General features: G+C 32.4%; 1 protein-coding gene and 1 long non-coding RNA gene across 3 annotated transcripts in view; both read left to right on the plus strand.

Annotated features, from left to right (window-relative positions):
* The first annotated feature begins 254 nt into the window (after positions 1–254).
* LOC134708246 (uncharacterized) lies at positions 255–2214 on the plus strand. Its single transcript, XR_010105820.1, has 3 exons — positions 255–467; positions 1128–1245; positions 1763–2214. It is a non-coding gene; the product is annotated as an uncharacterized LOC134708246 (long non-coding RNA).
* Positions 2215–5348: 3134 nt separating this feature from the next.
* LOC134725635 (gelsolin-like protein 2) overlaps positions 5349–25319 on the plus strand; it is a 30153-nt gene continuing 10182 nt past the window's right edge. Inside the window, exons 1-6 of one of the 2 annotated variants that reach the window (XM_063589617.1) lie at positions 5349–5455; positions 15993–16030; positions 18803–18883; positions 23532–23605; positions 23904–23978; positions 24703–24774. In XM_063589617.1, coding sequence (XP_063445687.1) covers positions 5376–5455; positions 15993–16030; positions 18803–18883; positions 23532–23605; positions 23904–23978; positions 24703–24774 — 420 coding nt within the window. In that variant the 5' untranslated portion in view covers positions 5349–5375. Of the gene's footprint in view, positions 5456–5881; positions 6097–15992; positions 16031–18802; positions 18884–23531; positions 23606–23903; positions 23979–24702; positions 24775–25319 lie in introns of those variants that run through there. The other variant, XM_063589626.1, reaches the window with a different exon arrangement.

Consider the following 25319-nt stretch of genomic DNA (forward strand, 5'->3'; position numbering starts at 1 on the left):
ATATTGTAATGGGGAGTGAAATTTTTTTTCATCATTTCAGAGTCAAACATACGATGAATAAGGGTGATTCGTACTATGATTTGACGATAAATGTATTTTAGCTGTATCGGCATATAAGCAAATTATAGTTTGGTAAAAAAAAAATGAAACATTTTACAAGAGCGTATTTATAAGCGTGCAAATGATTGATTTTTAATATGAATCTTTTTCTAAACGACTTCAGTTCTTAAGGTATTTTTTTTAACAATGTAAATGCGTAAATGCTCATGAAAACGTTGCTCTTGTAAAAGCGTTCTGGTGTCGAACATGATGCGTTCAAATTTACCATTTTCCCTGAACGCCATGTGTTCCAAACATATCCGCGTACATAACAGCGCGTGACGTATTAATGTACCGGAAGTTTGGTTTTTGATCGTGATTGAAGAAGCTTCACTGAAGAAAATTAACAACAAAACTTGATATAATAGGTATGTTTATCTATATTTATCTACACATGACGAACATAAAAATATTTTTTTTTAGTCATGAAATCAACAAATGTCTACTTGGACAGGACACACTGAAGTATAAATGGAAGAACGTTTTGTTCGAACATAAAACTGCCCCCTCCACTTCCACTTAACTGTGCTGTCATAATTCGATTAAAAAAGTAGCGGTTCTTTGAGAGATTACATTCAAATTATCATGTTTAAAAAAAAATTAACCTCTGTAAATTTATACGTAAATGATGATATCGTTGCTATTGTAAATGTGTTCTGGTCTCGAACATGATGCGTTCAAGCTAATCGTTTTCTCAGAACGCCATGTATTCCTAACACGGCTCAAACATTGTGTATAGAAAGCATTAAGAAGATCAAACGATCATCTACACTTTTGAGGATGTACATTTTTTAATTAAATAAAACCAATGCATAAAGATTTGTTCACAAATGCAAAAACTGTCATGACATTGCAATGTCAAGACAGAAGTTTGTAAAAAAAAGGCATACTGCAACACTAATTTTAAATTTCTCATGTATATATATGTTATTTATAATAGCTTTGTAATTAGTAATTCATTTTAGCAAATGTCCACCCTTGTGCACTGCATTCATGTATTGTAATGTATTCCAATGTTACTTTTATAGGATACAAACCCAACTATACTGTACTTAAGGGTAATTGTTCGTGCATACCTCGAGAATAAAGAGAACATGTTGCAGTTCAAGAGATGACTACTTATCCTGCACCATAAAAGTACTATATGTAAGTTTAAGAATTTTGAATAGGAGTGCATGTCCATTGACTTCTTACAAGTGTTGTTATTGCAGATTTATCAATAAAATGTGCACCATTCACTTGTTTACATTAATCAGAAAGCTATTTGAGCTAAATTTGATGCAATTACATCATCCGTCAATTATCCGTATACAGATCATAAGTGAAAAAATTACTAAATATCTTTCAAAATAAAGGCAAATGGTAATTAGTTTCTTGAAATGTTAGCAGTTAATTTAGTGACAAGTCTAAGTTGACGATAAAGTTTTGCCTAAAAACATAATAGCACTTGCTGGACACTTTCTATCATTTTTTTTTAAAAGATATAGAACACGAGAGCACATTTGACCACGCAATTACCACTCATTGGCAAATGCATCTTATCTTATAATGCTGACAAGTATAATGGAATTACAAAAACGAAATAAGATTTTCTAATATTCTTAAGGAATGTCGACATGATGAATAATTTGTTTACTCATACACTTCATATTTCACATTTTAGAACTTACGGTTGATGGATAACAAGGTTAAAGAATAATTATAACCCAAGGAGACGAATCCTCTAAAAAATGAAAGCTCAAAATCAGTTGTAGACGACTCAAATCATGTTTAAAAGAACCCAAAGGTAGCAGTGTTACATGAACACCGACTCGACTACTAGCATCATATACACAGGGTATTTTATGTTTGATATTGACTATCTGAGTGCTATGCAGCCAGTGAATTATGGAACATTTTGGTGATAAAAGAGTCAGTGGCATCAGTCTTTTGCAAAGAAATTCAGAACAGTTCTTGACTTAGGAAGTTGCAAACGATGAGTTAAACATAAGACACTTGACTTTGTTGTAACATAATAATTTTAAATATATGACGAACATTTTGTTTATGAGTAAATATTTGGACACATTTTGCAAATTACAAATGTTATATTTCTAACTTGTCTAACTTGTCATTTTAAAGTTGCTTCAATATTTCACATTTTATTGTACTTTTTTTAAATGTTGCCATTTTAAATCAATTAAAGACGTTTTTAATCAATTAAAATATTTGTTTTACAAGACCACAATAATGTTTCAGAGAATATAACACTTTTTCTGGAACATGTAAAATTGTGTTCCAGTAATATACACTATGTGTTCTGGATATTAACACATATTTCTGGAACACAGTCCGAGCGTTCCAGAAGTGTTACAAGGCTTAGAACGCGTAACGGCATACAATTTTGCTCACAAGGACATGTTCCAGATTCAAACACTAGGCGTTCAAGAAGTACACACTATCCGTTCAAGGATAACACATAGCGTTCGAAAGATGCACACATGATGTTAAAAACTGGAACACGAAAGTTAATATCTAGAACACTGTTACGCGTTCCAGATTCAAACACTAGGTGTTCAAGGAGTACACACTATCCGTTCAAAAATAACACACATAACGTTCGAAAGATGCACACTATAAGTTATATGGTTCGCTACTGACCCCCTACGGATCCATAGAGGGTTAATAAAATCCATAGGGGGTGAGGCCGGAGGCCGAGTCCCCTATGGATTTTATTCACCCTCTATGGATCCGTAGGGGATCAGTAGTTAACCGTATAACGAATTTATCGCACGCTATACTTTTTCTGCTGCGTTTTGTTGTGAAATAAACAACAAAACACAACAACATTAATATATGACGTCACCATCACCGCGTCACGAACCCCCTATGAAACTTACTAACCCCCTACGGTCTCATAGGGGGTCACCACGTGACGTCGTTAAACCAATCACAACGTGATAATTTACCCGCGGTGCGATAAATAATGTTAAAAACTGGAACACCAATGTTAACATTGAGAACACCGTTACGCGTTCCAGAAGTGTTACAAAAGGGCGTTCAAAAAGTGTTCAGATTCTTAACACTTTTATTTACAGTGAAGAAAAAGGACACTACATGTATTTTATGAATAATCGAAAATGCTCCAAACCACACAAGGGATTCTTCTTCTGGTTATGTATATTGTTGAGTAAATGTTTTAAGTCAATCAGTCGTAGCAAACTTGGGTTATCGTCAAGACGTAGGAAAGTGTAACAAACAGATAGAATGAGTGAATACTATAGGGTGCGAACATTATTGTTTTTATGGCGGGGGCTCTTATAGATCATAGTTACATCTAAGTCAGGGTATTCATACGACTCATTGCTTACTTAATTTTATTAAAAGGAATTGCGAACTGACTTTTATTTTAACTCATCAAAACCAGTGTATAAATCAGAAAGTAACATGTAAGGTGTCACAATTTGAAGCACTCTTTCATTTCCAAGTCCTAATTAACAACTCTTGAGGTGATATATAAAAAGCTTAGGCCCATCTTTACTGAAGTCTTAGACTAGCAAATTTGACATCAATTTAAGAACCAAGTCCTCATTTTTCGGCCTCTTCTACCAGGCCAAACTGTTCAGTTATTTTACGAATTGCAAATTGAAAAGGTACTTTATTTTTCACAATTCCGTCCAGGTACTCTGGGTCAATATAACAATATAACTAATCAATTATTCCATATACATCTAAATTATTTTCATCATAGGACTGACCAGGGTTTTAGCTGGATAAGAAGTGGCTTTTCCTTTTAACGTTTTGGATACATTACAAATAGAAGTCAGAAATAACTACATTGGTTAGACATATAAAGAGGGGCATGAGATATCCCTACATGTTTAACACTGCCGCATTTGTTGCATCTGCGTGACCCGCTTCAGTCCGTAACCTTTGCTATATAGTCTTTGTATTTATTTCAATTTTTAAATTTTGGTTCATTTATATTATTCAAGAAACAAACATCGATCTTCTACCCCCTTTTGTAGTGAAATGATTGCTCACTTAGGAGACAGCTTCAGTTATACCAATACACCGTAAAAGTTTTGTTTCGCATTATAGCCATGGTAAATTTTCTAAATATGAAAGTTTTTGTACAATAGAATTGATTTTTAGATAGTTGAATAATAATATAATAGCCTTCCTAGTGGGTTTATATGAACATTTAGATTGGTTTTAACATGTTTTATAAGTCATTTTATATTGTATTTTTCAACAAAGATTTGACGATCGATCTTTTCAAATCAATTTTATGGAAAAAACAGCAGAAATGCATATGATTTTTGTTTACCTCTTGATAGATATATATGTCTATCATGGTTTCAGGAAAGGTATCACTCTTATTGATTGAAATGTTCCTTTGGACCAAGTTTTTGAGATCTTTGTGACATGTTCAACCCCTATTTTGCAATAATTGGTATCAAATAAATGCTGATTGTTGCCATGGTTACACAAAAAAGAGATTATATTTCACCATTATTACTATTGGAAATCAAATCTATGGACGATTCTCTTTCCATGAAAAGGACAAAAACAGTTTAACATCAAACGGTAACCCCCCCCCCCTCAGATATTTGAACTTAAGACTTTATTTTCTTTGAAAGTACGGTAAATAACTGTTTTAAAATTAGCAAGTTGCCATACAGTTGAAAACAAGTTGCCATACAGTAAATTTGTCAATACGAGCAAGTTGCCGTACCCTGGACTTTATTTTTTATGTTCTATATTCTTTAAAATACATCTTTTTGACAATAAATTTTAGTAAATATGATGCCACACTATACAGATTCTATTTTATTTAAAGTGCAACCTGATACAATATACATGAAATTACAATTACATTTCAATACATTACCAATAGTATACCATATCAGCCAGCCTTTAGAGGCTTATGAAACACTAACAATATTCATACAAGATTATAAACACTATAATAATCTAAAATTGTGTCTGGAAAAATAATGAAAAACAGTTCAAAATCATGAGAATGGGGCGACAGAGGACGATAGACCTCGAAATTTTCCGGTACTAAGTGGCAAGTTTTGGAGGATTACACAAAATCTTGTATTAGTTTTGTACTTATCGGCCTAATAATTTAAAGGATTATATATCAGAAAATCATTTCTTAAGCGGCACCCTCATCAAATGAATGGAAATGTTTTAAATTGAATGAATTCTTAACTAAGTCTTGTTTACTTTTTTTTTATTTCTCTCCGCTTCGTTAGTACCCAATTTCCGGTGGCGATGATACACAGTGAATGTGGATACTAATGAAAACTTGTACTACATGTAGTGGCAACTTAAATTGGTGGCTGTATACAACTGGGACTTTTATACAGTGTTCAATCATTATTTATATCAATGTTTCATTTAATTTCCGATTTTTCGAAAATTTCTCCTGCAATTTGGCGAAGTACATGATTACTGAAATTTAAATCTATATTTTTAGAACTCAATTCCGAGTAATTGTATGGTCACAATAAATAACTTTTCGCAGAATAGGATATTGATTATACCGCAAACTTGTGTGACAACTAAAAATCTAAAATTAAAAATAACGCGTTAATACAACATTTGGTTAATTATCATACCATTCTGTTTATAAACATTCAAAGTTGTTTACGAATACAATATTTTAAACAAATTTTGTAAACATGTACACGAAAAGACGCACACAAAATGACAAACAATCACGGAAATCAAATTGGTAATTTCGAAATCTGATAAAAGCAGAGTCATTCATACTATAATAGTAAGAACATTTTTAAAAATAACCCAATACCTTGACCTGTTCAGATATTTTTCACAGGTAACTTTTAAAATAATTTACCTGTGGGATGATTTGTTTTGGTTCATAGTGCATGCATTGAATGATTTTCTGTACTATTTCGAAACGACCCTTTTGGTATTGAGTAATTGTCAGTTGTATATATTGGAGCGTTTAGATTTTGACATCAGAAATACAACGGCATCAAAACTGTAAGTACGCTGAACCCTTTGTGGTATGTTTTATCAATTAAATTATCATGTTTATCCAAGTTTATCTTTTTTCATATGGAACAACTGGTCACCATAGTGAACTCATAATGGTGCCAGTCCTAAATTATTTCTGTAACTATTTCCTGATATAATTTGAAAATTGTTAATCATAACTAAATGGTTCTATTGATCTCATAATTAAGAATTCATTCGATTCTAAAGATATCCAAACTGAGTTTACATTGTAAATTTTAATGCCATTTAATTGAGATGTTATTCCACATTGGCTAGAGGTATCAGTAGGGTGGGGATTTGAGATCTCACAAAACATGTTCAACCCCGCAGCAGTTATTTGCATGTCCTTAGTTAGGAACCATAGCCTTAGTTTGTCTTGTGTGTTTTTAAATTTTGATAATTTATGTTTCGGAGTTTGTGTGGCGTTCATGTTACTGAAATAGCTGTAGTTCGACTCCGGGTGCGGGATTTCAAAGTTATCGCTGTGTTGAAAACCAATTGTTGGCCTTGGGCTGTTTTCTGGTCTTTGGTCGGGCTGTTGCCTCTTCCCCTTTTCCATTCTCAATTCTATAACTTATTTATAGATTGAGAAGCAATTAAACAAGAGCCTAAAAAAGTATTTCTGTTAAACAGAATGTAATTATAGAAAGTAAGTTATCTTTATTTAAAGTCAATATTTCATATTTACAATCAATATAGAAACATGAGCTTTTTAGAGCACCTTAACAGGTTGGGAAAGATCCCCATAAATAGGTACTATTCTCATTTATGGGTATTGTACCCCAAAACGGATATCAATGTTCAGTGTTAAAACAAACCTTGGTCTCAAAGATATTTGTTTTTAAACACAAACATTCAAATAACATACATATTCATATAACTGTAGGACACGGTTTACTCTAAACAGCATGAATGAAATTTGTTCTGAATAAAAGATAAAAGCCTTCTAAAAGTGGGCTTTTGATACCTTTATCTTTGTAATCAGTTATTGTTTGAACAATGGAGTAAAAGGTAAAAATTATTTATGTAAGTCTTACCACTTTTAATACATATAATACAATCATCATTATATATACATTGAATGAAATAGTAATTTTATAAATCAGAAGAGTGCCATTCTATAAAGACTTATGAGAGACTATAGAAATTTGCACCGTGACAGCCATTATTATGAAATACCAATTTTTAGCTATTATGATGAAATACACATTTTGTAGATCATTTTTTCATCAGTGTATATTGATTACTGATTTTTGGTATTCTACCTATAAATGGTGTTATATTGAGGTATATAGGAAAAAAATTCGGAGACAAGTGCCTGTGGGAGGGTACCCATTTATGAGGATATTTCCCCTACTGTTCAACCGACTGATATAACCACCGATTAGCATACAATCAATTCAATCAGTGTATATCAAGACCTAGCATATGCAACATATAAAGCAAATCAACATTTACATATAAACTGACTCACACAGCATTAAAAGCATACGATATCGAAACTGATCAGCATGTTCAAATAAAACGCATACAGGATATTATTATATGATATCTCACACATGAAAGTTTTTAGAAAAATAATGTGAAAGAAATAAACTAAAGCACAATTTAAACAGTAACAATATAATACAGCTTATTAGTTATAATTAGACAGCAAATTATATAGAAAGTTTGAAATAAAAAAGGATGGAAAAAAGTAAATAAAGCTCGAGTTTGCTTTAAAGTTAAACTTCTGGGCAAACAAGGAAGGTCGTTATTTGCGTGAGCTACAGGGACATTTTTCTGAGAAAAGAAAAACAACCAGATTAAAATCTTAGAACTGGTAAAAGCCAACTACTACAAGCTAGGACATGAGACATCAATTTTTCTGAAATATTACTTCTTAAAATATTATCATACCCAACCAACATAGTCATAAAAAAGCAATAAAGCAAACACGAAAATGTATAAACACCAAACATCAGTTTTGTAATTTTTCATCATTACTTGACTTGCGTAATAGTTACAACTTCCTGTTAAAAACTAGAATGTCTTAGAAAAAACCCTTGACTTTTCTGACACGCCAGAAAAGCGGATCGAATTGCATAGGTCATATCTGTTTCACGACGACATAACTACTGTATGACGTGTAAATATAAATATACTCGCTACGAAATAGGAAAAAAGTTCGGCGTGCCTCGCTTTTCGTCCTGTTTCTAAAGCTCAAACAAATATATTGCATATTTTCCTACATTGAATGTTCATATACTGAACTACTTTTAAAACACAACACTCATCTTGTTGTTTTTGTTTTACCAAATCTTGTATGATTCTCTTACAACTACTTTTCATGCTTATCATACTTCTTTCTCTTTACAAAAAATCAAAATCTGACTTACCTGTGGTTATTGAACATACCGAATTTTTGAAGTCGCACGAATTTCTTAAAGCGAAATTTTGTTTCGGTTTTGTTTGCTTTGTGAAATAGTTCTTTCAATCCTTTGCCTCATTTAAGTCAGTTTAAAAATGTTGAATCTCTTTATTGCCAAGACTGAGAAATAAAAAAACTGAATTAGCCCTTAAGAATACTTCAAACATGAAAACATAAACGTGCTGCAACCATACTGTATGACTTCAGAAACTCGTCTTACTGTCTTCCGACAACGATGCAAGTAGACAAGATTTGTTCCTGGCCATCAATGAACAGATCAACGTGTAGTGACAATGGAACGTCTTTGACAGAATTTGATTACGCAACGTCATTTGCCAGACTTGTTTACGGCCGCAACGTCAAATGCCAATCAAATTGCCGAGTACTATTGTATACAGATTCATGCCATAAATGATTCCCATCAACTGAATTGCCAAAGAATCGACTGAAGGAAAACCTTTAAAGCCCTCAACTTCCAACCGCATAACTACGGGGCGCCGAATGGGACTCTTGTGGTTTTGTACTCAAAATTCAATTTTGTACGGACAAAAGTGACTTTGGTTCAACAAAAATGAGTTCAGTTTAACAAAATTTGTATCATACTACTAATTTAAAATTTTGTCATACAAAATTATCTATCAGCGGACAAAAGTCACTTTTGTCATGACAAAATTCAGTTTTGTTACACAGACTTAACTTTTGTTACCTAATTTGAAAATTGGGCAACAAAAGTGAATTTTGTATTCAAATTAGTTTAGTTTGGTTTCTGTGAACTAATTTGCATACAAAATCGACTTTTGTTACACAAAATCGACTTTTGTTACACAAAATTGACTTTTGTTACACAAAATTGACTTTTTTTACACAAAATTGACTTTTGTCTCAACAAAATTGACAAAATTGACTTTTGTCTCAACAAAATTGACAAAATTGACTTTTGTCTCAACAAAATTGACAAAATTGACTTTTGTCTCAACAAAATTGACTTTTGTGAGACAAAATTGACCAATGTGAGACAAAATTGAATTTTGTCTCAACAAAATTGACAAAATTGAATTTTGTCTCAACAAAATTGACAAAATTGAATTTTGTCTCAACAAAATTGACAAAATTGAATTTTGTCTCAACAAAATTGACAAAATTGAATTTTGTCTCAACAAAATTGACAAAATTGAATTTTGTCTCAACAAAATTGAATTTTGTCTCAACAAAATTGATTTTTGTCTCACAAAAGTCAATTTTGTCTCACGAAAGTCAATTTTGTCTCATAAAAGTCAATTTTGTTGTTACAAAATTGAATTTTGTCGTCACAAAATTGACTTTTGTCGCAACAAAATTGACAAAATTGACTTTTGTCTCAACAAAATTGACAAAATTGATTTTTGTCGCAACAAAATTGACAAAATTGACTTTTGTCTCAAAAAAATTAAAAAAATTGACTTTTGTCTCAACAAAATTGACAAAATTGACTTTTGTCTCAACAAAATTGATAAAATTGACTTTTGTCTCAACAAAATTAACAAAATTGACTTTTGTCTCAACAAAATTGACAAAATTGAATTTTGTCTCACAAAAGTTAATTTTGTCTCACAAAAGTTAATTTTGTCTCACAAAAGTTAATTTTGTCTCACAAAAGTGAATCTTACCTCACACAATTGACTTTTGTGATTTAATTTCCATATCAGGTAACAAAAGTCAATTTTGTATGCAAATATGTTTATATTTGCATACCTTTTAGACAAAATTGACTTTTGTTATGACAAATATGAATTTTGTCATGACAAAAATTAATTTTGTCTACACAAATGAATTTTGTCATCACAAAATTGAAGTTCTCACAAAACAAGTCTGTAGCACATAGTTTTGTAAGACAAAAAAGATTTTGTTATGACAAAATTGAATTTTGTACAAAACCATAAGAGTCCCATTCGGCGCCCCGTAATAACTGCCAAAACCAATTAATGGGTTGAACAAATGCAAAATCAGAAGTTGTAAAACAGAACCCAAAACATGTCAGACAGAATTTGTTCACCAGTTTGACAATCATTTTGACGTTTGAACGGTCAGTAAATATTGTTTTTATCCTGAAATGAAAAATTTAAATTAAAATCTGTTTCAAAACTCTTACAAATAAAGCAGAATTTATTTGTATGTCTGTTATTTGTACAAAAGTTGGCTAATTGCAGGATGAAACCGTCATCGATCTTACGAGAGTTATATATAATATGTATTATCATGGAAGTAATATTGAAATATTACTTCCATGGTATTATCAATAAATGATACCAAATAAACAGAAACAGATTTAACATGCATGAAAAACTTAAAATATTTCAGTATTACGATGGTGATCAATGGCATAAAAGTAAACTGAAGATGAGCACGATTTGGCATCGGTCTACATATTTGTCTTTATTGTAGTATACAGTATCATAAATGAGTAATATTGGAATTCTCTGTTCACTGAACGAGATGGAAAAGGGAAATGATACAAATAAAACAAAAACACATAAAAAGAACAGCCGTTTCGTTAATCTTCCTGTACATAGACCGAGATGACTATAATATGTCATTTGCTTTTACATTGCGATGACCAACGGGCATTTCGATGTATTGTTGTCGCAGAGATTTCTACTGACGTAGCTTTAGTGTTTGACTAGTAACTATGGCAAGCCGTTTTGCTATTTATTCTTACTTTAAGATATCTCATTAACTTTATAAGATATCTCATTAACTTTATAAGATATCTTATATATATAGTTTATAAAATATCTCATATAGCTTATAAGATATCTCATATAACATTTAAGATATCTTATATAATATGAGATATCTTATAAAAATGAAATTATATAAGATATCTTATTTATTAAAGGAGATATCTTGAAATTCGAATAAATAGTAAAACGGCTTGCCATAAGTTACCGATCTATAAATACGCGGACATTATCAAGTGCAAAATAACATTCCTTATCGCATGGACGTCAAGGTGGTTACTTTTTCCTTATTCCTTATTCGCTATTTATTCCTTATTCCTTATTCGTTACCTATTCGTTACTAATTCTTTTTTCGTTTCTTATTTCTTATACGTCACTTATCCCTTATCCCTTATTCCTTATTCGTTTCTTATTCGTTACCTATTCGTTACTTATTCCTTATTCCTTATTCGTTACTTATTCGATTTTTAATATCCTTCCCACTTTTTGATTGTTTATATTCTTCTCTCTGATAATAACTTTAAATTGGATGAGGTAAAATGACACTTTTATCACTTATTTATACGTGTGTGTGCTCAAACGATCCTGTTGCTTTATGTTCGATACTTATTTATTCCTTATTTGGTTTTTTTACCGGTTCTACCTTTTAACTGCTTTATATTCGTACTTTTGAAGATGGTTCTTGGTTCGAAAAGGTGAAATCACCCTTTTAGCGCTTGTATAAAAAAAAAGATGTGGTATGATTGCCAATGAGACAATTCTTCACAATAGACCAAAATGACACAGAAATAAACAACTATAGGTCACAGTACGGCCTTTAACAATGAGCAAAGTCCACACCGTATAGTCACCTATGAAAGACTCCAACATGACTATGTAAAGATTAGCGTGTACGTACCCGTTTCAGCGCTCAACTGATACCCTGTTATTTATTTGTTCCTTATTCGCGTATAATACGTGTGTTAAACGTGTTACTTTTAAAAAAATGATTTTCAATAATGTTTTATTTTCTCTGGTGGTAGATTTGGGTTCTAAGAGGTGATATAACTCTAAAAGCGCGTATGTATCCGTTTCAGCGCTCAAATGATACCCTGTTACTTATTTGTTCCTTATTCGCTAATAATACGTGTGCTATACGTTGCACTTTCAAAAAGAAATATTTTCGTCTCTGGTGGTAACTATGTGTTCTTAGAGGTGAAATAACCATATTAGCACGTCTGTATCCGTCCCAGCGCTCGAACGGTACACTGTTACTTGTCGGTCGTCCCTCTGTCTATATCACTCTGTTCAGCTCCGTATCATATCTTTGTGACGTCAAATACGTTGACCCGGCCTTAATAACTTTGACCCGGACATATCAGCGACGTCATAATGTTTGAACCGACGTTAATAACTTTGACCCGAACTTATCAAGTCATCTTTTGTGTGCTGTGAAACAAAGAAAACACTTCTGAAACACGCAAATATAGCCCGATAAATCGATTATCAGATTATCTGCATATTGATATTGTAAAATATCAGCTACTTGACATTATATGAAGGCTTTTTGATCTCGTTCACTACGCTCACTCGACAAAAAGCTTCATATTATGTCTCGCAGCTGATATTTTACGATATCAACATGCAGATAACCTGATAATCGGTACTTATTCGTTCCTTTTTCGCTTATGATACGTTTGTTATACGTTGCACTTTTAAAATGAAATATTTTCGTGTCTATGGTGGTTACTATGTGTTTGTAGAGGTGAAATACCCTTATTAGCGCGTACTTACTAAAAGGGTGATTTCGCCTTTTCGAACCAAGAACCATCTTCAAACGTACGATATAAAGCAGTTAAATGGTAGAACCGGTAAAAAATCAAATGAGGAACAAATAAGTATCGAACATTAAGCAACAGGATCGTTTGAGCACACACACACGTATAAATAAGTGATAAAAGTGTCATTTTACCTCATCAAATTTATAGCTATAATCAGATAGAAGATTTAAACAATTAAAAAGTTGGAAGGATATTAAAAATCGAATAAGTAACGAATAAGGAATAAGTAACGAATAGGTAACGAATAAGTAACGAATAAGGAAAAAGTAGCGAATAGGTAACGAATAAGGAATAAGTAACGAATAGGTAAGGTAGGTAAGGAATAAGAATAAGTAACGAATAAGGAATAAGTAACCAACTTGATGTCCATCCTTATCGCTTGTTACAATTCATTTCTTCAATGAATACTCATAAAAACATTTTTTTAGAACATAAATTAATAAAATGAAAATGTTTTGTCGTTAGAAATATATATAATATATATATGTATAATAAAAACTCGTACAGAAAAGTTGTGTTAACGCATGCGGAGGAATATCTAAAGAACGTTTTGCGGGAAAATATGAATGCCTACTCAAATCCAATCCATCAGAAAAATCGATTTATTACAGAAGAGTACATATTCACAGATCTTCACAATGCACTTACACTGTACTATTATTAGAAAAGTACATGTAGAATAGAATGATATACAAATGGATGAAAATAATATATGCATGTAACTGTTACATTTATATACAAATATTAATATAACATACAACAACAAACCAGAGTAAACTGATTTGTATAACTACAATATAATAGTTTTATAATGCTGAGATTGAAATCGCTGTCATTTATTCATCATCTACGCACGGACTTGTCGCAGAAGAAAATATATCTGTATTATATGGTGGCCGGATGCGGCCATTTCGTCTTTTCGCGTTTTCGCGTTTTCTCCTTTCACTCTCACGCGAAATCGAGAAATCGAGAAATCGAGAAATCGGGAAATCGGGAAATCGAGAAATCGAGAAAGCGAAAACGCGAAATCGGGAAATCGAGAAAGCGAAAACGCGAAATCGAGAAATCTATTTCATTTCGCGTTTTTGATTTTTTGATTTTGCGTTTTCGCTTTCTCGATTTCGCGTTTTCGCGTTTTTGCTTTCTCGATTACGCGTTTTCGCTTTCTCGATTCCCCGATTTCGCGTTTTCGCTTTCGCGATTTCGCGTGAAAGTGAAAGGAGAAAACGCGAAAACGCGAAGAGACGAAATGGCCACCATAAGAACTTGCAGTAGCACGGCGATGTTCATTACTTCAGTACTTTGTTTATTTTATCATTTTTTTTTATATATATTGCACATGTGTGTGCTTCATTGCGAATTCACATTCGCGTTTGAAGTACTCGTACTGATCACAGCTTAACACAACTCACTCACTTTTTGGACAATCATAATGGAAAACCAGATGAATTGAATGCTTTGTTAGCAGCCATGAAGTTGACTGGAAAAGAACCTGCCTGGAAGTTCTCGGCAAGCACTGACCAGGTGACAGTACAGCTAACGTGGACAAAGGCTACGGAACTAGAGGTATCCTCCAGTAAAGCCAAGCCGGCCCTGAAAAGTAAACCACCATCCACCAAAAGAAGGGACGCCAAGCGTTACAACCAGTGGGTGCAGGCCAAAAGCACTGCTGCGACATCGGCTGAGGTCCTACCACACACCACCAAGGTAGACCAGAACCAACAAACAGAAGCCACAACAGCACGAGATGGAAGCAGGGAGATAGTACCCATAAAGTATCAAGGGTAACCTGAGGGCATTTGCATCAAGACGGACACTGTCATCAGTCCGTACAACCCCAGGAAGGCATGCCACCGCCAATACTACCTCCAGCCAACCAAAGACAGAGGCAAGCGATGCCGGATCGACTATGACGAGGGATTCGACCTAGACGATCCCGAGTTGCTCCGGACAACACCACCTCACACATCGCCACTATTGATGCCATCTCCAGAGGCAGTTACATCAGCTCTTTTGATCTTAGAACGGCCAGATACGCCTTATCACACTCCTAGAAATAAAGTAAAGGCTAAACGGTCAACAGAACCAGACAATAAGTAGAAAGTCCGCAATATCCAAACAGGATAGTCGGACAGAAAAACCCATACATCATCTTCATTGCGAATTTGACGTATTTGCATTGATTATTACTTTACCAGATTTTTAAGTTTCTGTTTATCATAAAATGGAGAATGGAAATGGGGAATGTGTCAAAAAGACAACAACCCGACCATAGAAAAAAACCCAGCAGAAGGTCACCAACCGGTCTTCAATGTAGCGAGAAATTCCCGCACCCGGAGGCGTTCTCAGCTGGTCCCTTAACAAATGTATACTAGTTCAGTGATAATGAACGCCATACTAAACTCTTAATTGTACACAAGAAACTAAAATTAAAATAATACAAGACTAACAAAGGCCAGAGGCTCCTGACTTGGGACAGACGCAAAAATGCGGCGGGGTTAAGCATGTTTATGAGAACTCAACCCTCCCCCTATACCTCTAGCCAATGTAGAAAAGTAAAGGCAAACCAATACGTTTATTTTTCGTAATCTTTTTTTGCTTGACTTATTGTACAGAAACACCTTTATATTGTTGAAAGCTCTATCATAGATTCTATCTAGATATCAGTTATGTTTTTGGGTTTCTGTCTTACTTATCAACGTAAACCCACATCTCATTTTATTCATATATTGACTAAGTAGAGATGTAAAATAACATTAAAAAAAATATAGCATCCTTGTCACTGACAATATTTCACATCATGTACAAATGACTTCCTATGTTAACCATAATGATCAATACGTGACATAAAATCAAAAAAATGATTTTAATAACGTATTAAATCCGGAAACATTGACAAACATCCTCCTCTTTAACTTGTTTTATTTGTTTCAGATACGAGATTAAAGGAATAGGAAGAGAAACAAAAATGGGTAAGGTATTTGGGCTTTTTATTTAGTATTTTATAATAAAGACGAAACACCTCAATATGACTTCATCAGATGGTTCAGAAATTTGAATTGTTTTTAGAAACAGTGAACTATCTTATGTTTTTATTTAGTATTATTTTGTATACTGTTTTATAGCATATTATAATAGTTAAGTGCGCTTTCACAATGCATTATTTTACTTGCATTTATTTATTCCACGGTCCAGAATTTTAACTCAGTGCTTTAGAAATACTTCATTCCCGCCTATGTGTTTTTAAATGAAATATATGAATTAAAGTTTATAAAAATAATGATAACAATAAGGGATGTGCATACTGAGATGTATGGATTCAGGATCTAATAGTTTTTTTAAGAATTGAATGCTTCTTTTTGTAACTTTATTGGGGTGTAAAAGCGTTGACCGAAGTACATTTTGTATGAAGCGCGGAAGCGCTTCATTCTAAATATGTACGCACGGTCAACGCTTTTACAACCCTATAAAGTAACAAAAAGAAGCATTCAATTCTTATAATTACATTTTTTAGCTAGGATCATTATAAAAACACGATTTTCATGAAGTTAAATTTTTAAATTCACCTGTGCACTTTATTGTGGGACCTCGTGTCATCATGAATGAAATGTTATTGTCTCATGCAACTGCTTACGGAATAACATGTGATGTGCAATTAGCCAATCAGAATAACGTATCTATACTATTAAACGAGAAGACCTCATTTTGGGTGTCGCTTCTCTTCTTTCCACAATTATTTGATCAACACGCCTCTGTGTCCTATAGGTACAGTGCATAGTGCCATTTGTCATCCATTCATATGATTATTCAGATTGAGTTATTTTTGGAGAAAAACGAGAAAAAAGGCATCCGGATATTGGACGAAATTTTAAGTCAGATTAGACTTCCGGTTTGCGTTTTTCCGTATACTTTGAACATACAATACAAAGAATAAAGATTATTTTCAGAATTCTATCTGCTATCATTTTCAAGTTTACTATCCACGGCAGTCACAGAGTTTATTTAATAGAGAGGGTCTGTAAACTATATCAATGACCACTATGGATCGATTAGTAAACTTAGAATTGAAAGTAAATACACTATACTTAATATAGTAATGAATGTTCATAATATACAGATAAGCGCTAAAAATATTCATGTGAACTTTTGATACCTTTTCTGAAATTATCCAGTCATTAAATCTTTAACAAAATTCATTGATTACAACTAAAAAAGAAGATGTGGTATGATTGCCATGTTGAGACAACTCTCCACAAGAGAGCAATTTGACACAGATATTTATGGCACGCCGTTTTTATATTTATTCAAATTTTAAGATATCTTATTTATTTAACAATATATCTTATTAAGTATTAAGATATCTTTAATTTTTATAAGATATCTTATTTAATTTGAAAGTAAATAAGATATCTCTATTAGTTTATAAGATATCTCTATAAGTTAATAAGATATCTCTTTTGATTAATAAGATATCTTATAAATTATATAATATATCTTACTTCTTTATAAAGATATCTTTTAAATACATACTTTATAAGATATCTTATTAATTAATATTGATATCTTATAAACTAATAGAGATATCGTATAAACTTATGGAGATATCTTATATATTAAATAAGATATCTTTATAACCAATTAAATAAGATATCTCTTTAAGTTAATAAGATATCTCTAAAAGTTTATAAGATATCTCTATTAGTTTATAAGATATCTCTATAAGTTGATAAGATATCTCTTTTAATTAATAAGATATCTTATAAAGTATATAAGATATCTTACTTCTTTATAAAGATATCTTTTAAATACATACTTTATAAGATATCTTATTATTTATGAACAAAAAAATGAACGAAAAATAAATATGTAACACATAAACAAACAACAACCACTGAATTACAGGCTTCTTACTTGAATGTTCATAACATACTAAAGGTATGTTCATATTGAAATTGATAGAAAACCAAAAAATGGGAATATTTGAAATAAAGGAGGAGAGATAAAAAAAAAAAAAAAAAAGGCATTTTCCTGTCCCCAATAACCTATGACTTATGATACTTTTGTTGAAATTCTCCAGTCATTCAATATTTTACAAAATTCTTCCAACAACAGCATACTTTAAACTACGCTCTGAATGCCCGCGATTTCGCGGGTGTGTTCTGGTTATAATGAAACATACATCTAATGTAATTATTAAAGTCTCACCACATACATACAAGTATAAACACAATATAATATCAAGTACACAATATAAAATTTAGAATGCATGTGCCATTCTTAAAAGAACTATGAGAGACTGTTATATACAATTATAATACAATAGAATTAAAACATAAGTTTTGTTATTTATACAAAACATAAAAGTGCAATATCACCATGCACATCTATGGAACTACAGAAAGAAGAGGATGTAATGAGATATAATTTAGTCGATAAAAGCCGGGAAACAATTTATGTAAATAGAGATGAATAAAGCTTATGAAAAGAAATTGGATATGTATCTTGAGATGATGTTTATCCATAAAGACAATGAAAGGAGATCGGATGGGTATTTTGAAATCTGAAACGGAAAACAGAATACGTATTTTGACGAGATTTTTGAAATGCAGAAGGCTTATAGACAAGAAATGAATATGTTTATTTAGCTTTAATTTGATAGAAATAAAACTGTACACGCTGTACAAGTAATGCAAACTATTTTTAAAAAGTAATAAAAACATTAATTTATCATTTCTACTTGTTAGCTTTAGTGAAACCAAAACAGTACGACTGGAAGGATTCTAACTTGGCCTTGTTTGGTTCAGATACAGAAAAACAAGTCAAAAGTAAGTATATATATCAGGTGATAGACATTTTAGTGTTTCATGTCAATTAAAAAAATCTACTTGATGCTGAATAGTATAGATAAAACAGACATCTTATTTGAAGACATCACCTTAAAAAGTTCGATCTTACAGTATTATGTACTTTACTGAATCGAAGTTTACTCAAACATTCTTCAAATGAGTATATGAATATTACCAAAGTTTTATAAACATTCATGATCAGTGTACTGATATGAAATTTCAACTTTTTGACAATTGTAGAAGACTATGTATTACTAGTAACCTCAAGATTTTTTTATGACGCTTTGTCGTGCCTTTGACTCGCTTTTCTTTTTACTTGTATTTGAACGTGAGTGAGCTTGAACCGATCAGTTGAAACGGTGCTTTGAACTATAATAAAAGCTATTTTGTACTGTAAGTCTTTTCGTATCTGTGGTTTTTGAAGTTGCTATGTCGACCTGAATGTGTTTTTGTATTGGTGCTTCGAGCTAGCTTTGTCGTCGAACTGAAAGTATATTGTATCGGTACTCTGTGTCTACTGTAATAAGTACTAAGCTGATCTTTCGAACCTTCATCTGATTATTACAGTTTGTTCAGTGATTTTGCTGTTACACCAGCACGTTATTTTAACCTCACCATAATCAATATTTGCCCTTCCAGGCCCATTACACTTTTTGCTATAGTACTATTTTCTCAGGTAACATTTTTGAATTATTTAATGTTCACATGGTATCTCATGAACATTTTTAATATAAAAAGACTTAGTTAACATATTTATAAACATAATGATAAAAAAAATCGTCCTGGCTATTAATCACATTTCCCGTTTTCTGTAAATTGTATCCTTTACTGCACCATACTTGTTTCTGTTGTTTAATTTCCGAGATAAAATTGAAATAGATCACGCCTAAACAATGTCTGAAATCCAATTCCTTACTTCAAAGAAAAATTATGTATCGTCGTGTTTTATTAAAGCTATCAACCACTTGTATATGTTCAGGGTTTTTTGTTGTGTTTTTAATCGTTTTTTTTTATAACTGCAATAAAAATTATAACATAAAGTTAGACGTCCGCATTACATGATCGTGTGAAATTTGAAAAATAACAAGGATGTAATCGCAGATGACTGTGTATTTTTTGTGTGGAAAAGTGTAATAGGACGTTCTCTAACTGACTTGCAATGTGAAAAAAAAATAATACACTGACGTTCTATCATACAAATAAAAAATACTCGCAAGCTCACTAGGATATAGTTCACTGCAAGAGTAACGAAATAAGTTATTTTGTGTTAAAACTACCGTATACATATATATGTTATCCTAATTTTGTGTAAATATAGTGATATGAATCAATCAACGCATTTGTTCTACTAAAGGAGCTTAAGTTTTCATCCATCTGTCAATCGAATATCTGCATATACTGCTTTAAACTATAAATACTTAATATACAGATAATCTCTTCTGTACATGTATATCCATAGGTATAAAAAAAATCCTGTATTTAAATCAGTCAACTATTGATCGACATATTTGATATAAAGATTTTATCTGTATTATGACATCGACTTAAAATGATCGGACAAAAAATAAATGTGCTGACTAATATAATGGCCAGCACACGAATGTCTATTAAAGTAAATAGTGATCGAAGTTTAAATCTTTAAATGGTCAACCAAATCATAAACATATTCAACATACTTGGGAATTTGCGACGTTCTGTATTTTGACAACTCACTTAATAATATGTCAATACTAACCACAGGTGCTAATAGTATATTTTTTTTTTTATATTTTAACCTTTTTCAAACTATTCAATGTTTTCTTGCTCATATTTATACGATATTAAAATAACGGTCGGTTATATATGACGCCCCATCTATTCCTGGAAGAAAAGAGAGGCATCATATACATATGTATAAAAGAAATCAACATTTTTTTTTGTATATGGACTATATCGTTTTGCCTTCAACAATTGCTCACAGCTTACCCTCTTTAACTAAATATAATCGATTTTTTTGTATAACCATCATTGGCATACACTCTATATGTGATATTAATATTTCAACTGATTTCTAATGATCGGTGGATAAGAAGACTGTGCAATCCTCAGTTCATGTTGACTGATGCATGCTTTCATTGCCACTTAATAGTCCTTTCTTAGAATTTTCAATTTCATAAAATATGATCGTTCTTGGCATATGTGTACAATAAGAATGACAAGGAAGTATGGTCAAAAACATTGACAAGCAACAACACAAATAACCAAATTAGCAACATAAAATATAACCAGACTGGAACATCACAAAAAGCAGACTAGCAGCATCACAAATAACCCGTCACTAGCAACATCACAAATAACCCGACTAGCAACATCACAAATAACCCGACTAGTAACATCACAAATAACCCGACTAGCAACATCACAAATAACCCGACTATCAACATCACAAATAACCCGACTAGTAACATCACAAATAATAAGACAAGCAAAATCACAAATAACAAGACTAGCAACATCACAAATAACATGATTAGCAACATCACAAATAACAAGACTAGCAACATCACAAATAACCTGAATAGCAACATCACAACTAATTTGACTAGCAACATCACAAATAACCTGACTTGCAGCATCACAAATAGCCATACTAGCAGCATCACAAATAACCAGACTAGCAACATCTCAAATAACAAGACTAGCAACATCACACACAACAAGACTAGCAACATCACAAATAACAAGACTAGCAACATCACAAATAACAAAGACTAGCAACATCACAAATAACAAAGACTAGCAACATCACAAATAACCCGACTAGCAACATCACAAATAACCCGACTAGCAACATCACAAATAACCCGACTAGCAACATCACAAATAACCCGACTAGTAACATCACAAGTAACCCGACTACCAACATCACAAATAACCCGACTAGCAACATCAGCAATAACCCGACTAGTAAAATCACAAATAACCCGACTAGTAACATCACAAATAATTAGCCAAGCAAAATCACAAATAACAAGACTAGCAACATCATAAATAACCTGACTAGCAACATCACAAATAATCTGACTAGCAACATCACAAATAATCTGAATAGCAACATCACAAATAACCTGACTAACAACATCACAAATAATTTGACTAGCAACATCACAACTAACCTGACTTGCAGCATCACAAATAACCTGACTAGCAGCATCACAAATAGCCAGACTAGCAGCATCACAAATAACCAGACTAGCAACATCACAAATAACAGGACTAGCAACATCACACACAACAAGACTAGCAACATCACAAATAACAAGACTAGCAACATCACAAATAACAAAGACTAGCAACATCACAAATAACAAAGACTAGCAACATCACAAATAACCCGACTAGCAACATCACAAATAACCCGACTAGCAACATCACAAATAACCCGACTAGCAACATCACAAATAACCCGACTAGTAACATCACAAGTAACCCGACTACCAACATCACAAATAACCCGACTAGCAACATCAGCAATAACCCGACTAGTAAAATCACAAATAACCCGACTAGTAACATCACAAATAATTAGCCAAGCAAAATCACAAATAACAAGACTAGCAACATCATAAATAACCTGACTGGCAAGATCACAAATAGCCAGACTAGCAACATCACAAATAATCTGACTAGCAACATCACAAATAATCTGAATAGCAACATCACAAATAACCTGACTAACAACATCACAAATAATTTGACTAGCAACATCACAACTAACCTGACTTGCAGCATCACAAATAACCTGACTAGCAGCATCACAAAGAACCAGACTAGCAACACACACAACAAGACTAGCAACAGCACACACAACAAGACTAGCAACATCACAAATAACAAAGACTAGCAACATCACAAATAACAAAGACTAGCAACATCTCAAATAACTATACTAGCAACATCACAAATAACCCGACTAGCAACAAAACAAATAGCCAGACTAGCAACATCACAAATAACAAGACTAGCAACAACCGAAATAATCAAACTAGAAACATCACAGATAACCAGACTAGCAACATCACAAATAACAAGTCTAGCAACACCACACACAACAAGACTAGCAACATCACACACAACAAGACTAGCAACATCACAAATAACAAGACTAGCAACATCACAAATAACAAAGACTAAGCAACATCACAAATAACAAGACTAGCAACATCACAAATAACCTGACTGGCAAGATCACAAATAGCCAGACTAGCAACATCGCAAATAACAAGACTAGCAACAACACAAATAACCTACATTACCACACTATCAAAATAATCTGACTAGCATTATCTCAAGAAATCTGACTTAACATCAAATAACACTGTTTTGTATATCCTTAATAGCCAGACTAGAAACTTCACATATAACCAGACTAGCAACATCACAAATACCCAAGTAGCAACATCACAAATACCCAAGTAGCAACATCACAAATATCCAAGTAGCAACATCACAAATACCTAAGTAGCAACATCACAAACGACATGCCAAGCATTTTCCCAAGAACTCTGAATAAACCTTAAATTACTCTGTTTTGTATATCATAATTTTCACTACTAAGATGATGAATGTTATACTTTACACCTTTCAGAGGAATCGGCAGAACATGAACCAGCCTGGAAAAAAGCAGGTTTGAAGCCAGGTATCCAAATCTGGAGAATTGTGGTATGTACATTCGATTTAGTAGTTAGACATACTAGTTGTTTGCTTTTTGTCCTTATTCATGTTTGGAAAGGAAATTTATAAGTAAATCGAACTGTCAAACGTAATGTAAAATAAATCTACAATTTCTAATTTTTTCCAAACGACGTGCTAGCAAATATAAAAATGTTTAAGTTTTGGAATAAATGAAACCTTCAACATTATAGACGTGCATGGTTCTTTTAGGAAGACCAAGTTAGTTTTTCATATCCGTATAATTGGCAACACCAATTCCATTTTAAAATATAAACGCTCATTTCAGAAATTCAAAGTTACACATTGGCAAGAGGAAGATTATGGGAAATTTTATGACGGAGATTCTTATATCATACTGAATGTAAGTAAATAGTAACAGGCAACGTTATTGCACAACTTTTCTAAATTGTTATTCACTGATGCGAAATCAATTTTCTGTGAATAATCAAAGTTAGACAACGATATTTTCTATTTCCCAAACATTTCTCTGTATCAAAATATGGCAAAATATTACATGAGAAAAGGCTATTCTTTGTCTATTCTAGATTTCAAAAGTGTTCTGATGCATGAATAACCGATTCACAAAGTATGCAGAGACCGATTCTATTTCACAATTTAGATACAAGTACATGACTTTTTTTAATTTGTATACAATAGGTTTAGTTTAAACATATTTATTTATAGTGGATTGGGAAACAAGTTTTGCAACTTATATTAATCCCTTTCCACTTTGCGGGTGCGAGTGCTGCCTTGTAGCGGCATTAGCCTACTCTTTTTCGAAATCTACAAGGGTGTCTTTAACGTGCAAGAGATATGGCTCTCTCTTAACACGGGTCAGCCATTTATCGTCCCCGTCCAACGGACTATCATCGTTTCCTCAAGACCATACTCGCGAATGGTGTCAAGGGAGAGATGAAAACTTATTTATGAAAAAAAAATTTCAATTTCTACAGGTTGACTTTTCATAGAGATATTAAAGATGCTAAAATACCAGAACTGTATGATGATACATTTTTAAATATCTAAATTCCTTTCTCACTCTAGTAATAAATATCTGACAAATATATATGTAAATCCTGTTCCAGACATACAAAGAAGAAGGGAACGAACAATTGTTATTTGATGTACATTTTTGGATCGGAAAATACAGCACACAGGTACATTATATAAATATTTTGAATACCAATTATCATTGATTTGGTTTTTTATTTGTTTGACATTCAGACTCTGATGCTCAACATTTGATGTCTGTTCCACATATAACCTTTTCACAATGAATAACACAATGGCCCAACGTCACTCACTTTGGTCTATTTAAAAAAAAAACTTTCTTAATGAGGTTGTGAAACTAATCCATATTTTGTTTTGCATTTTTTAAACAGACGGGACTGGTCGTGGTTTCTTGTGTTTTAAACTAAGATCTTATAAAGGATTTTAAAGTTTCTGCTCTATTTAAACTATTCATTTTCAACCCTTCAATTGGTACAGGTAATTTCATTTTCATATCCCTGATACAAGTGTACGCTGCAGTTATATCATAGTCATCAAATATCTCTTATCAAACGCTTTATACCATTCTATGTCTAACGGGCGGGTTCTTTCGGGACGTTTTGAGAACATGCAATAAAAAATACTCAAAATGACTCGACAGCATAAAACAAAATCAAATGTAAAAACATTATTTTAGTAGGAGTAAAACAAA

This window comes from Mytilus trossulus, chromosome 1 (genome assembly GCF_036588685.1).
Source record: "Mytilus trossulus isolate FHL-02 chromosome 1, PNRI_Mtr1.1.1.hap1, whole genome shotgun sequence".
In the NCBI taxonomy this organism is placed as follows: Eukaryota; Metazoa; Mollusca; class Bivalvia; order Mytilida; family Mytilidae; genus Mytilus; species Mytilus trossulus.